We start from the raw sequence: 14,550 nt of genomic DNA, 5'->3' as shown, positions 1-14,550 counted from the left end.
CAAGCTCACAGTGCTTCGCCTTGCATGAGCGAAAAGATTGAGGGCGCTGCATGATATCAGCGATGTTCCCTGTGCTTGTTGCTGATGAGGTCATGGCAATTGAGCAGGATCCAGAGGAGGTGTAGGACGAAACAGATAACTGTTGCCTATCGGTGGAACTAGACATAACTTCCAATAGTGAAGGCCTCGCCGCTTTTCCCAGATGCGTAGGTACATTGCTGAAAACATTCACCCATTGAGCTGTGAAAGTCATGTACTGTTCCTGGCCATAGTTGCTGCTGCGGATATCTACAGTGCATTGCACTTTGCAGCTCCAAGACAAGTCCAAGGAGCGGCCTAAGTTCTCCTGCACAAGAACAGACTGTTCAGTACCGCAGCTGCATGTGTTGCGGCTGTGTGACAGTCACGATACATGCATGGAGAGCCTGTTTGTTGGGTTCTCCATTCACGGGTTGTGACAGTGAAACAGCTGCGACACATGCGCTGCGGCACCGGACAGCTGCTCAGCTGGAGCGCTCCAGGAAGCCTGGGTCCCTCTGCAGATTATTCAGTAAGAGCTATAGCTTGTCGAATATGCCCTGACCCCATCAAATTTGCTCATCTCTAGCCTTGATGAGGGACATACTGGAGTAAAAACACTCCAGTCATCGATTCAAAAGGGAGCTTCAACAAAAGTATTAGTGTAAGGGTATGTAGATTTATGAAACCACAGCATTTTAGTTCATTTTTCTTTTTACATCTGAAAATATTTCAGATTGTTTCTCAATGGATTCCTACAGTCTATGAGCAACATTTAAGGTGAAAGAATGTGTGAAAGGATTCTTCTATTGTATGTTTTGTTTTTTTTTTTACATGACAAAAACGTGTCGTTTTAACAGAGGTGTGTACACTTAATAGCCATTCTAACTTTGCCTTATATGGTAATAATTATTTTTTTTCTCTGCTCTATTTTCTTAGTGATGTTGGTTTTTCTTGTGTCGTAAATAAATTTTTTTTGCTGTAATATTTTTGCACTTCTTATTTAGGGTCATATTACTTTCATTCCCATGGAACAGCGATGGGATCAGACATGACCCCTCATCTAAGTATGTGTGACTCTATTCTGTTTTGCTTTATACTTTTTTTTTTTTCCCAAGTATTTTTTTTGTTTGTTTTTTTTTTGCATCACAGGATTGTAGACATTTTGAGCCCAACATTTGAAATTATGACCTCTTATAGTGAGGATTATGTGAGCCCAGTATAATAGCATGAATAACATGTGCTATGGGGAGCATAACTCTGTGTTAAAGATGCATTATAAGTAAGTATACTCCCTATAGTAATGATCCGGCCATTCCTTGGGGGCTTCATTATTATTCCGCTGTACTGAAACTTTTAATGGTTGAATTTCTTATATAATACAGTATGGATCATGTGACTAAGTGGGGGCGCCATTGAGCAGGTCAGATGGAGGAGAGTGTTTGGAGGGAAGTTATCCTTCTGCTTTTATCTGAGCACTAGGTGGGCTAGGTACTACTCTACAGGCGCTGTCAGTGATACTCTAGGAGTTGGGCATGAACTAATGCCTAAAGGAGGATGACTTTGTAGAAGTGATCTCAATGCATCACACCTCATATACAATGTATCTTACATGGTCTCATGACGTGATACTCTCTCTCCATTGGTGGATTGCTGCTTGTGTTCAATTACTGGGGCAATTGTAGGAAGAAGACATTAATTAGTCACTAACGAGCGGGCATTCAGAAGAAGCGATGACGTTCCTCGTTAGGTTGGGAAGCGTTCCACGTTACTGACGTCTCTGCCTCTCCCGAATGAATCGCTCATTGTTATAAATGTTTATCCTGATAATTGCAGTTCGTAAATGGAAAAATCACAATGTCAGGAAAAGAGTAACAATGTTTCTCAGGGTCTTTGGATCACTGACATCAATCTCAGACCCCCAGTGATATTCCGTTCACCAGGTGCCCAATTAAAGGAAAACTACTTAAGAAGGATGTTTCACATTATTAAGCAGCTGCAGATTTCAAGTAATATGGGGGGAAAAAAAGGATCTCTGCTGCCGAAAAGTGTCACATAGGGTAACGCCTAGGATATGAAAACATTAGCTATTTTACGAAAACTTAAGCTCAATCCTCATACTATGAAAATAATTTTGCAGATAAAGGCATAATGCGGAAGGTTTCTACCAGGCAAATTCATCGGATTGAGAGAGCAGCTAATAGCATAGCATTACAAAGAGCAGCAAACCGGTAATGGAGCTGCCTGTGCCTCTGGAGTCCGTGAACCTCAAGCTGTCAGATCCTCCAGAGGCTACAGTTGTGTATAAACCTAATATTCATCCATAAACATGGCTCACAAGCAGAGTGGACAAGACATGCCATCAAGAATGATTGTAAACCAGCCATGTTTACTGATGAGGCCATGGCACCCTGGATGGTCCAGATAGATGGAGTAATGGATGGTTGGTGGCTGTCCACCATGTCTCAACAAGGCTGCGACTTCAGCAAGGAAGTGGAGTCATGTTTTGGGCCTGAATCATGGGAAGAGACCTGGTAGCCATTTTGGGGTCCGTGAAAATGACCTCTGCAAAGTATATAGAGTTTCTCACTGTCCACTTTCTAGCATGGTTCAATAAGAAAGAACTGCGCGCCGTCCGTAACAGAATCATCTTGTGCTGACCATGCCCCAGCTCGTGCTGCGAAGGAGACCCGAGGCACTGGCTGCTATGGGAATAAAGGAGGAAACTCGCGGTGTGGCCACCATCCTCCAAAATAGAATTTGTGTAATAATGTGGAGCGAGGTGTAGACTCCCCAATATGCGCAGGGGTTGACGCTGTGCCCTGGGTTGTCCTCATGGTCAACTAATACAGAAAGATGCAACACTGGTCAAATCTCTTGGTTCCTTTTATTTGGAGGGGACGGACATGATGTGACGTCAGAGACCCCGGATTAGATGGTAGAAGTGACATTACAGGGAGCAGGTAACAAGGCAGAGGGTGCAGGGGGCATTCACAATCCGCGATGGTAAGAGGACAGCAAATGGCCCGAATTATTATAAATATCGTCTTATTCGCCTGCCTGTCGTCCGTCCAACGTCTCTGCAGAAGATACAATATATAAGGTTAGAGAACTGAAGGTGAAAAATGTGGGCGACAACAGTCTTCTGGGGGACAGCTGTGGGGGTGACATCAAGCTCAATAATAAGCACAGGTAGCAGATGTTAATTACCCCCCACAGTAACCAATACATCACACCTTACCAGTGCAAGCTGAATTAGCCTCAGCCGGTTACTACAGATGCCTATAGAACAAAGAAATGGAGTAAAAAATTGGCTCAATAAATGTGCACACAAACCAATTATACCTGAAAAAAAACGCAATTTTACATTACTGATCCTGAGTTACATCCTGTATTATACTCCAGAGCTGCACTCACTATTCTGCTGGTGCAGTCATTGTGTACATACATTACATTACTGATCCTGAGTTACATCCTGTATTATACTCCAGAGCTGCACTCACTATTCTGCTGGTGCAGTCACTGTGTACATACATTACATTACTGATCCTGAGTTACATCCTGTATTATACCCCACAGCTGCACTCACTATTCTGCTGGTGCAGTCACTGTGTACATACATTACATTACTGATCCTGAGTTACATCCTGTATTATGCTCCAGAGCTGCACTCACTATTCTGCTGGTGCAGTCACTGTGTACATACATTACTGATCCTGAGTTACATCCTGTATTATACTCCAGAGCTGCACTCACTATTCTGCTGGTGCAGTCTCTGTGTACATACATTACATTACTGATCCTGAGTTACCTCCTGTATTATACTCCAGAGCTGCCCTCACTATTCTGCTGGTGCAGTCACTGTGTACATACATTACATTACTGATCCTGAGTTACATCCTGTATTATACTCCAGAGCTGCCCTCACTATTCTGCTGGTGCAGTCAGTGTACATACATTACATTACTGATCCTGAGTTACATCCTGTATTATACTCCAGAGCTGCACTCACTATTCTGCTGGTGCAGTCAGTGTACATACATTACATTACTGATCCTGAGTTACATCTCGTATTCTACTCCAGAGCTGCGCTCACTATTCTGCTGGTGCAGTCACAGTGTACATACATTACTGATCCTGAGTTACATCTTGTATTATACCCCAGAGCTGCACTCGCTATTCTGCTGGTGCAGTCACTGTGTACATACATTACATTACTGATCCTGAGTTACCTCCTGTATTATACCCCAGAGCTGCACTTAATATTCTGCTGGTGCAGTCCCTGTATACATACATTACATTACTGATCCTGAGTTACATCTTGTATTATACCCCAGAGCTGCCCTCACTATTCTGCGGGTGCAGTCACTGTGTACATACATTACATTACTGATCCTGAGTTACATCCTGTATTATACTCCAGAGCTGCACTCACTATTCTGCTGGTGCAGTCACTGTGTACATACATTACATTACTGATCCTGAGTTACATCTTGTATTATACTCCAGAGCTGCACTCACTATTCTGCTGGTGCAGTCAGTGTACATACATTACATTACTGATCCTGAGTTACATCCTGTATTATACCCCAGAGCTGCACTCACTATTCTGCTGGTGCAGTCACTGTGTACATACATTACATTACTGATCCTGAGTTACATCCTGTATTATACTCCAGAGCTGCACTCACTATTCTGCTGGTGCAGTCAGTGTACATACATTACATTACTGATCCTGAGTTACATCTCGTATTATACTCCAGAGCTGCACTCACTATTGTGCTGGTGCAGTCTCGGTGTACATACATTACACTACTGATCCTGAGGTACCTCCTGTATTATACTCCAGAGCTGCACTCACTATTCTGCTGGTGCAGTCAGTGTACATACATTACATTACTGATCCTGAGTTACATCTTGTATTATACCCCAGAGCTGCACTCGCTATTCTGCTGGTGCAGTCACTGTGTACATACATTACACTACTGATCCTGAGTTACATCCTGTATTATACTCCAGAGCTGCACTCACTATTCTGCTGGTGCAGTCAGTGTACATACATTACATTACTGATCCTGAGTTACATCTCGTATTATACTCCAGAGCTGCACTCACTATTCTGCTGGTGCAGTCACTGTGTACATACATTACATTACTGATCCTGAGTTACCTCCTGTATTATACCCCAGAGCTGCACTCACTATTCTGCTGGTGGAGTCACTGTGTACATACATTACTGATCCTGAGTTACCTCCTGTATTTTACTCCAGAGCTGCACTCACTATTCAGCTGGTGGAGTCACTGTGTACATACATTACTGATCCTGAGTTACCTCCTGTATTATACTCCAGAGCTGCACTCACTATTCTGCTGGTGGAGTCACTGTGTACATACATTACTGATCCTGAGTTACCTCCTGTATTATACTCCAGAGCTGCACTCACTATTCTGCTGGTGCAGTCAGTGTACATACATTACATTACTGATCCTGAGTTACCTCCTGTATTATACCCCAGAGCTGCACTCACTATTCTGCTGGTGCAGTCCCTGTATACATACATTACTGATCCTGAGTTACATCTTGTATTATACCCCAGAGCTGCCCTCACTATTCTGCTGGTGCAGTCACTGTGTACATACATTACATTACTGATCCTGAGTTACATCCTGTATTATACTCCAGAGCTGCACTCACTATTCTGCTGGTGCAGTCATTGTGTACATACATTACATTACTGATCCTGAGTTACATCCTGTATTATGCTCCAGAGCTGCACTCACTATTCTGCTGGTGCAGTCACTGTGTACATACATTACTGATCCTGAGTTACATCCTGTATTATACTCCAGAGCTGCACTCACTATTCTGCTGGTGCAGTCTCTGTGTACATACATTACATTACTGATCCTGAGTTACCTCCTGTATTATGCTCCAGAGCTGCACTCACTATTCTGCTGGTGCAGTCACTGTGTACATACATTACTGATCCTGAGTTACATCTCGTATTATACTCCAGAGCTGCACTCACTATTCTGCTGGTGCAGTCAGTGTACATACATTACATTACTGATCCTGAGTTACATCTCGTATTATACTCCAGAGCTGCACTCACTATTCTGCTGGTGCAGTCTCTGTGTACATACATTACATTACTGATCCTGAGTTACATCCTGTATTATACTCCAAAGCTGCACTCACTATTCTGCTGGTCCAGTCAGTGTACATACATTACATTACTGATCCTGAGTTACATCTTGTATTATACCCCAGAGCTGCACTCGCTATTCTGCTGGTGCAGTCACAGTGTACATACATTACATTACTAATCCTGAGTTACCTCCTGTATTATACCCCAGAGCTGCACTCACTATTCTGCTGGTGCAGTCCCTGTATACATACATTAAATTACTGATCCTGAGATACATCTTGTATTATACCCCAGAGCTGCACTCACTATTCTGCTGGTGCAGTCACTGTGTACATACATTACATTACTGATCCTGAGTTACATCCTGTATTATACTCCAGAGCTGCACTCACTATTCTGCTGGTGCAGTCACAGTGTACATACATTACATTACTGATCCTGAGTTACCTCCTGTATTATACTCCAGAGCTGCACTCACTATTCTGCTGGTGCAGTCAGTGTACATACATTACATTACTGATCCTGAGTTACATCTTGTATTATACTCCAGAGCTGCGCTCACTATTCTGCTGGTGCAGTCACAGTGTACATACATTACTTTACTGATCCTGAGTTACCTCCTGTATTATACCCCAGAGCTGCACTCACTATTCTGCTGGTGGAGTCACTGTGTACATACATTACTGATCCTGAGTTACCTCCTGTATTATACTCCAGAGCTGCACTCACTATTCTGCTGGTGCAGTCAGTGTACATACATTACATTACTGATCCTGAGTTACCTCCTGTATTATACCCCAGAGCTGCACTCGCTATTCTGCTGGTGCAGTCACTGTGTACATACATTACATTACTGATCCTGAGTTACATCCTGTATTATGCTCCAGAGCTGCACTCACTATTCTGCTGGTGCAGTCACTGTGTACATACATTACTGATCCTGAGTTACATCCTGTATTATACTCCAGAGCTGCACTCACTATTCTGCTGGTGCAGTCTCTGTGTACATACATTACATTACTGATCCTGAGTTACCTCCTGTATTATACTCCAGAGCTGCCCTCACTATTCTGCTGGTGCAGTCAGTGTACATACATTACATTACTGATCCTGAGTTACATCCTGTATTATACTCCAGAGCTGCACTCACTATTCTGCTGGTGCAGTCAGTGTACATACATTACATTACTGATCCTGAGTTACATCTCGTATTATACTCCAGAGCTGCGCTCACTATTCTGCTGGTGCAGTCACAGTGTACATACATTACTGATCCTGAGTTACATCTTGTATTATACCCCAGAGCTGCACTCGCTATTCTGCTGGTGCAGTCACTGTGTACATACATTACATTACTGATTCTGAGTTACCTCCTGTATTATACCCAAGAGCTGCACTTACTATTCTGCTGGTGCAGTCCCTGTATACATACATTACATTACTGATCCTGAGTTACATCTTGTATTATACCCCAGAGCTGCCCTCACTATTCTGCGGGTGCAGTCACTGTGTACATACATTACATTACTGATCCTGAGTTACATCCTGTATTATACTCCAGAGCTGCACTCACTATTCTGCTGGTGCAGTCAGTGTACATACATTACATTACTGATCCTGAGTTACATCCTGTATTATACCCCAGAGCTGCACTCACTATTCTGCTGGTGCAGTCACTGTGTACATACATTACATTACTGATCCTGAGTTACATCCTGTATTATACTCCAGAGCTGCACTCACTATTCTGCTGGTGCAGTCAGTGTACATACATTACATTACTGATCCTGAGTTACATCTCGTATTATACTCCAGAGCTGCACTCACTATTGTGCTGGTGCAGTCTCTGTGTACATACATTACACTACTGATCCTGAGTTACCTCCTGTATTATACTCCAGAGCTGCACTCACTATTCTGCTGGTGCAGTCAGTGTACATACATTACATTACTGATCCTGAGTTACATCTTGTATTATACCCCAGAGCTGCACTCGCTATTCTGCTGGTGCAGTCACTGTGTACATACATTACACTACTGATCCTGAGTTACATCCTGTATTATACTCCAGAGCTGCACTCACTATTCTGCTGGTGCAGTCAGTGTACATACATTACATTACTGATCCTGAGTTACATCTCGTATTATACTCCAGAGCTGCACTCACTATTCTGCTGGTGCAGTCACTGTGTACATACATTACATAACTGATCCTGAGTTACCTCCTGTATTATACCCCAGAGCTGCACTCACTATTCTGCTGGTGGAGTCACTGTGTACATACATTACTGATCCTGAGTTACCTCCTGTATTTTACTCCAGAGCTGCACTCACTATTCTGCTGGTGGAGTCACTGTGTACATACATTACTGATCCTGAGTTACCTCCTGTATTATACTCCAGAGCTGCACTCACTATTCTGCTGGTGGAGTCACTGTGTACATACATTACTGATCCTGAGTTACCTCCTGTATTATACTCCAGAGCTGCACTCACTATTCTGCTTGTGCAGTCAGTGTACATACATTACATTACTGATCCTGAGTTACCTCCTGTATTATACCCCAGAGCTGCACTCACTATTCTGCTGGTGCAGTCCCTGTATACATACATTACATTACTGATCCTGAGTTACATCTTGTATTATACCCCAGAGCTGCCCTCACTATTCTGCTGGTGCAGTCACTGTGTACATACATTACATTACTGATCCTGAGTTACATCCTGTATTATACTCCAGAGCTGCACTCACTATTCTGCTGGTGCAGTCATTGTGTACATACATTACATTACTGATCCTGAGTTACATCCTGTATTATGCTCCAGAGCTGCACTCACTATTCTGCTGGTGCAGTCACTGTGTACATACATTACTGATCCTGAGTTAAATCCTGTATTATACTCCAGAGCTGCACTCACTATTCTGCTGGTGCAGTCTCTGTGTACATACATTACATTACTGATCCTGAGTTACCTCCTGTATTATGCTCCAGAGCTGCACTCACTATTCTGCTGGTGCAGTCACTGTGTACATACATTACTGATCCTGAGTTACATCTCGTATTATACTCCAGAGCTGCACTCACTATTCTGCTGGTGCAGTCAGTGTACATACATTACATTACTGATCCTGAGTTACATCTCGTATTATACTCCAGAGCTGCACTCACTATTCTGCTGGTGCAGTCTCTGTGTACATACATTACACTACTGATCCTGAGTTACCTCCTGTATTATACTCCAGAGCTGCACTCACTATTCTGCTGGTCCAGTCAGTGTACATACATTACATTACTGATCCTGAGTTACATCTTGTATTATACCCCAGAGCTGCACTCGCTATTCTGCTGGTGCAGTCACAGTGTACATACATTACATTACTAATCCTGAGTTACCTCCTGTATTATACCCCAGAGCTGCACTCACTATTCTGCTGGTGCAGTCCCTGTATACATACATTAAATTACTGATCCTGAGTTACATCTTGTATTATACCCCAGAGCTGCACTCACTATTCTGCTGGTGCAGTCACTGTGTACATACATTACATTACTGATCCTGAGTTACCTCCTGTATTATACCCCAGAGCTGCACTCACTATTCTGCTGGTGGAGTCACTGTGTACATACATTACATTACTGATCCTGAGTTACATCCTGTATTATACTCCAGAGCTGCACTCACTATTCTGCTGGTGCAGTCACAGTGTACATACATTACATTACTGATCCTGAGTTACCTCCTGTATTATACTCCAGAGCTGCACTCACTATTCTGCTAGTGCAGTCAGTGTACATACATTACATTACTGATCCTGAGTTACATCTCGTATTATACTCCAGAGCTGCGCTCACTATTCTGCTGGTGCAGTCACAGTGTACATACATTACTTTACTGATCCTGAGTTACCTCCTGTATTATACCCCAGAGCTGCACTCACTATTCTGCTGGTGCAGTCACTGTGTACATACATTACATTACTGATCCTGAGTTACCTCCTGTATTATACCCCAGAGCTGCACTCACTATTCTGCTGGTGGAGTCACTGTGTACATACATTACTGATCCTGAGTTACCTCCTGTATTATACTCCAGAGCTGCACTCACTATTCTGCTGGTGCAGTCAGTGTACATACATTACATTACTGATCCTGAGTTACCTCCTGTATTATACCCCAGAGCTGCACTCGCTATTCTGCTGGTGCAGTCACTGTGTACATACATTACATTACTGATCCTGAGTTACCTCCTGTATTATACCCCAGAGCTGCACTCACTATTCTGCTGGTGCAGTCACTGTGTACATACATTACATTACTGATCCTGAGTTACCTCCTGTATTATACCCCAGAGCTGCACTCACTATTCTGCTGGTGGAGTCACTGTGTACATACATTACTGATCCTGAGTTACCTCCTGTATTATACTCCAGAGCTGCACTCACTATTCTGCTGGTGCAGTCAGTGTACATACATTACATTACTGATCCTGAGTTACCTCCTGTATTATACCCCAGAGCTGCACTCACTATTCTGCTGGTGCAGTCCCTGTATACATACATTACATTACTGATCCTGAGTTACATCTTGTATTATACCCCAGAGCTGCCCTCACTATTCTGCTGGTGCAGTCACTGTGTACATACATTACATTACTGATCCTGAGTTACATCCTGTATTATACTCCAGAGCTGCACTCACTATTCTGCTGGTGCAGTCATTGTGTACATACATTACATTACTGATCCTGAGTTACCTCCTGTATTATACTCCAGAGCTGCACTCACTATTCTGCTGGTGCAGTCACTGTGTACATACATTACTGATCCTGAGTTACCTCCTGTATTATACCCCAGAGCTGCACTCACTATTCTGCTGGTGCAGTCTCTGTGTACATACATTACATTACTGATCCTGAGTTACCTCCTGTATTATACTCCAGAGCTGCACTCACTATTCTGCTGGTGCAGTCAGTGTACATACATTACATTACTGATCCTGAGTTACATCTTGTATTATACTCCAGAGCTGCACTCGCTATTCTGCTGGTGCAGTCACAGTGTACATACATTACATTACTGATCCTGAGTTACCTCCTGTATTATACCCCAGAGCTGCACTCACTATTCTGCTGGTGGAGTCACTGTGTACATACATTACATTACTGATCCTGAGTTACATCCTGTATTATACCCCAGAGCTGCACTCACTATTCTGCTGGTGGAGTCACTGTGTACATACATTACATTACTGATCCTGAGTTACATCCTGTATTATACTCCAGAGCTGCACTCACTATTCTGCTGGTGCAGTCAGTGTACATACATTACTTTACTGATCCTGAGTTACATCTTGTATTATACCCCAGAGCTGCACTCGCTATTCTGCTGGTGCAGTCACTGTGTACATACATTACATTACTGATCCTGAGTTACCTCCTGTATTATACCCCAGAGCTGCACTCACTATTCTGCTGGTGCAGTCACTGTGTACATACATTACTGATCCTGAGTTACCTCCTGTATTATACCCCAGAGCTGCACTCACTATTCTGCTGGTGGAGTCACTGTGTACATACATTACTGATCCTGAGTTACCTCCTGTATTATACTTCAGAGCTGCACTCACTATTCTGCTGGTGGAGTCACTGTGTACATACATTACTGATCCTGAGTTACCTCCTGTATTATACTCCAGAGCTGCACTCACTATTCTGCTGGTGCAGTCAGTGTACATACATTACATTACTGATCCTGAGTTACATCTTGTATTATACCCCAGAGCTGCACTCGCTATTCTGCTGGTGCAGTCACAGTGTACATACATTACATTACTGATCCTGAGTTACCTCCTGTATTATACCCCAGAGCTGCACTCACTATTCTGCTGGTGCAGTCCCTGTATACATACATTACTGATCCTGAGTTACATCTTGTATTATACCCCAGAGCTGCACTCACTATTCTGCTGGTGCAGTCACTGTGTACATACATTACATTACTGATCCTGAGTTACATCCTGTATTATACTCCAGAGCTGCACTCACTATTCTGCTGGTGCAGTCAATGTTTACATACATTACATTACTGATCCTGAGTTACATCTTGTATTATACTCCAGAGCTGCACTCACTATTCTGCTGGTGCAGTCAGTGTACATACATTACATTACTGATCCTGAGTTACATCCTGTATTATACCCCAGAGCTGCACTCACTATTCTGTTGGTGCAGTCACTGTGTACATACATTACATTACTGATCCTGAGTTACATCCTGTATTATGCTCCAGAGCTGCACTCACTATTCTGCTGGTGCAGTCACTGTGTACATACATTACTGATCCTGAGTTACATCCTGTATTATACTCCAGAGCTGCACTCACTATTCTGCTGGTGCAGTCTTTGTGTACATACATTACATTACTGATCCTGAGTTACCTCCTGTATTATACTCCAGAGCTGCACTCACTATTCTGCTGGTGCAGTCACTGTGTACATACATTACATTACTGATCCTGAGTTACATCCTGTATTATACTCCAGAGCTGCACTCACTATTCTGCTGGTGCAGTCAGTGTACATACATTACATTACTGATCCTGAGTTACATCTTGTATTATACCCCAGAGCTGCACTCGCTATTCTGCTGGTGCAGTCACTGTGTACATACATTACATTACTGATCCTGAGTTACATCCTGTATTATACCCCAGAGCTGCACTCACTATTCTGCTGGTGCAGTCACTGTGTACATACATTACATTACTGATCCTGAGTTACATCCTGTATTATACCCCAGATCTGCACTCACTATTCTGCTGGTGCAGTCACTGTGTACACACATTACATTACTGATCCTGAGTTACCTCCTGTATTATACTCCAGAGCTGCACTCACTATTCTGCTGGTGCAGTCACTGTGTACATACATTACATTACTGATCCTGAGTTACATCCTGTATTATACCCCAGAGCTGCACTCACTATTCTGCTGGTGCAGTCACTGTGTACACACATTACATTACTGATCCTGAGTTACCTCCTGTATTATACTCCAGAGCTGCACTCACTATTCTGCTGGTGCAGTCACTGTGTACATACATTACATTACTGATCCTGAGTTACCTTCTGTATTATACTCCAGAGCTGCACTCACTATTCTGCTGGTGCAGTCACTGTGTACATACATTACATTACTGATCCTGAGTTACATCCTGTATTATACTCCAGAGCTGCACTCACTATTCTGCTGGTGCAGTCACTGTGTACATACATTACTGATCCTGAGTTACATCCTGTATTATACCCCAGAGCTGCACTCACTATTCTGCTGGTGCAGTCACTGTGTACATACATTACTGATCCTGAGTTACATCCTGTATTATACCCCAGAGCTGCACTCACTATTCTGCTGGTGCAGTCACTGTGTACACACATTACATTACTGATCCTGAGTTACATCCTGTATTATACCCCAGAGCTGCACTCACTATTCTGCTGGTGCAGTCACTGTGTACACACATTACATTACTGATTCTGAGTTACATCCTGTATTATACTCCAGAGCTGCACTCACTATTCTGCTGGTGCAGTCACTGTGTACACACATTACATTACTGATCCTGAGTTACATCCTGTATTATGCTCCAGAGCTGCATTCACTATTCTGCTGGTGTTATTGGAAGCGGCAGCAGTCTTTTGGGAAGGCATATTGGTTTGACTGAGCTGGTATAATGTGGGACACAGTTAGTTTTTCTTGTACAATGCAGGGTGAGTTCAGCTCTGAAGCCTGTAGGATTGCTACTGAAGCTGTGTGGTGGTGATCGCTCAGGTTGTGCTGCCATGTCTGTTGGTATTGCTCTTACCGCGCTGCTGTTGCTGGTGGTGGAGGAGGAGGATTTCTTTAGCAGATATTTCTTCACAAGGCGCATGTCCTAGAACACAGCGAGGATGTTACTCTAGAACTCCAATAGTTTTTATTTTCAGCAGTTTTTCTTTTTTTTTTAACTATTGAAGTTTATTGTATTGGTGCCAAAAATCTGAGCCCATATCACTAAGGGAGGCGGTCAATATCTTATTATCCAAAGATGTAAGTCTCCCCCCCCCCATACACAGATCACATAATGCTGCCATATAGAGCTCAAATAATACTTCCATATGAAATGTAGTATAGTTTTTCTGATTCACTATGTCTCTTTCCTCATGTGCTGGCTTTGCAGGACCTTAGGTATCCATGGTTACAACCACCAGAATCTAGCTGTCATTTTATCAGTGGAGGTAACCATGGATACCTAAGGTCCTGCAAAGCCAGCACATGAGGAAAGAGACGTAGTGAATCAGACAAACTATAGTTTCTAATTGGAGGTATATATTATTACTTTTTTT

The 14,550-nt window shown here is 43.0% G+C and overlaps 1 protein-coding gene across 3 annotated transcripts in view; it reads right to left on the bottom strand.

Annotated features, from left to right (window-relative positions):
• Window positions 1–2,886: 2,886 nt before the first annotated feature.
• Window positions 2,887–14,550, bottom strand: part of LOC141074359 (adhesion G-protein coupled receptor F3-like) — a 33,313-nt gene continuing 21,649 nt past the window's right edge. For all 3 annotated transcript variants that reach the window (XM_073562006.1, XM_073562005.1, XM_073562007.1), the window contains 3 exons: window positions 14,031–14,099; window positions 3,260–3,300; window positions 2,887–3,098 (listed from right to left, as the gene is read on the bottom strand). In XM_073562006.1, coding sequence (XP_073418107.1) covers window positions 3,280–3,300; window positions 14,031–14,099 — 90 coding nt within the window. In that variant the 3' untranslated portion in view covers window positions 2,887–3,098; window positions 3,260–3,279. The remainder of the gene's footprint in view (window positions 3,099–3,259; window positions 3,301–14,030; window positions 14,100–14,550) is intronic.

This window comes from Dendrobates tinctorius, unplaced genomic scaffold (genome assembly GCF_039654945.1).
Source record: "Dendrobates tinctorius isolate UK_male_01 unplaced genomic scaffold, ASM3965494v1 ptg000332l, whole genome shotgun sequence".
Taxonomy (NCBI): domain Eukaryota; kingdom Metazoa; phylum Chordata; class Amphibia; order Anura; family Dendrobatidae; genus Dendrobates; species Dendrobates tinctorius.
Note: the sequence above shows the minus strand (reverse complement) of the source record. Positions and strands in the feature narration are given on the sequence as shown.